General features: G+C 68.5%; 1 protein-coding gene across 2 annotated transcripts in view; it reads right to left on the reverse strand.

Moving 5' to 3' along the window:
* Positions 1-593, reverse strand: part of LOC103611259 (mucosal pentraxin) — a 2,352-nt gene that overhangs the window by 713 nt on the left and 1,046 nt on the right. Inside the window, exons 2-3 of one of the 2 annotated variants that reach the window (XM_017727878.1) lie at positions 429-519; positions 118-287 (exon numbers count right to left, since the gene is read on the reverse strand). In XM_017727878.1, the coding sequence (XP_017583367.1) occupies positions 118-287; positions 429-519 (261 nt within the window). Of the gene's footprint in view, positions 1-117; positions 288-428; positions 588-593 lie in introns of those variants that run through there. The other variant, XM_008628759.2, reaches the window with a different exon arrangement.

Below are 593 nucleotides of genomic sequence, written 5' to 3' on the forward strand. Positions count from 1 at the left end.
GGTGACCTCCAGCATCAGCCCCCAGTATGGGTGCCACCACCACAGGGTGGCATGGGGTGGTGAGGACAAGCTGTGGGGAGCAGGGGAGAGCCCGTGTCCCCTCGGTGCCATCCCTACCGTTTATCCACAGGCTGTAGGTGGCCACAGCCGTGCCCTGGGGGCCGCTGGCCGTGCAGGTGTAGGTGCCCAGGTGGGTCTTGTTGAAGGGGCGGAAGAGCAGGATGCTGTTGGGGCGTTTCTGCAGGGGGCCTGGACTCCCTTGCTTCTCCCACAGGTACTCCTGGGGGCTGCACCGGCCCGGGGTCACTCAGGGGGGACACCTGGCATGGCTGTGCCGTGGGGTGGGGAACACGGGGGTGCTCCCTGCCCACACCCAGGTCCGTGCCGTGGGGCAGTGGGAGGGAGGGAGGGAGGGTGGGGGGCCTTACCCGATCTCCCCGGTGACCTCACAGATCAGCATCAGCTGGTGGTACAGGGTGGGCACCGGCGGCCGCGCCCAGATCTGGGCCCTCAGTGTTTCTGCGGCACCCAGAGCTCAACCTGGGCTGGGGGTCACCCTGTCCTGCTGTCGCTGCCTGTGGCACCCCCCCGTC

Source organism: Corvus brachyrhynchos, unplaced genomic scaffold (assembly GCF_000691975.1).
Source record: "Corvus brachyrhynchos isolate BGI_N302 unplaced genomic scaffold, ASM69197v1 scaffold122, whole genome shotgun sequence".
In the NCBI taxonomy this organism is placed as follows: Eukaryota; Metazoa; Chordata; class Aves; order Passeriformes; family Corvidae; genus Corvus; species Corvus brachyrhynchos.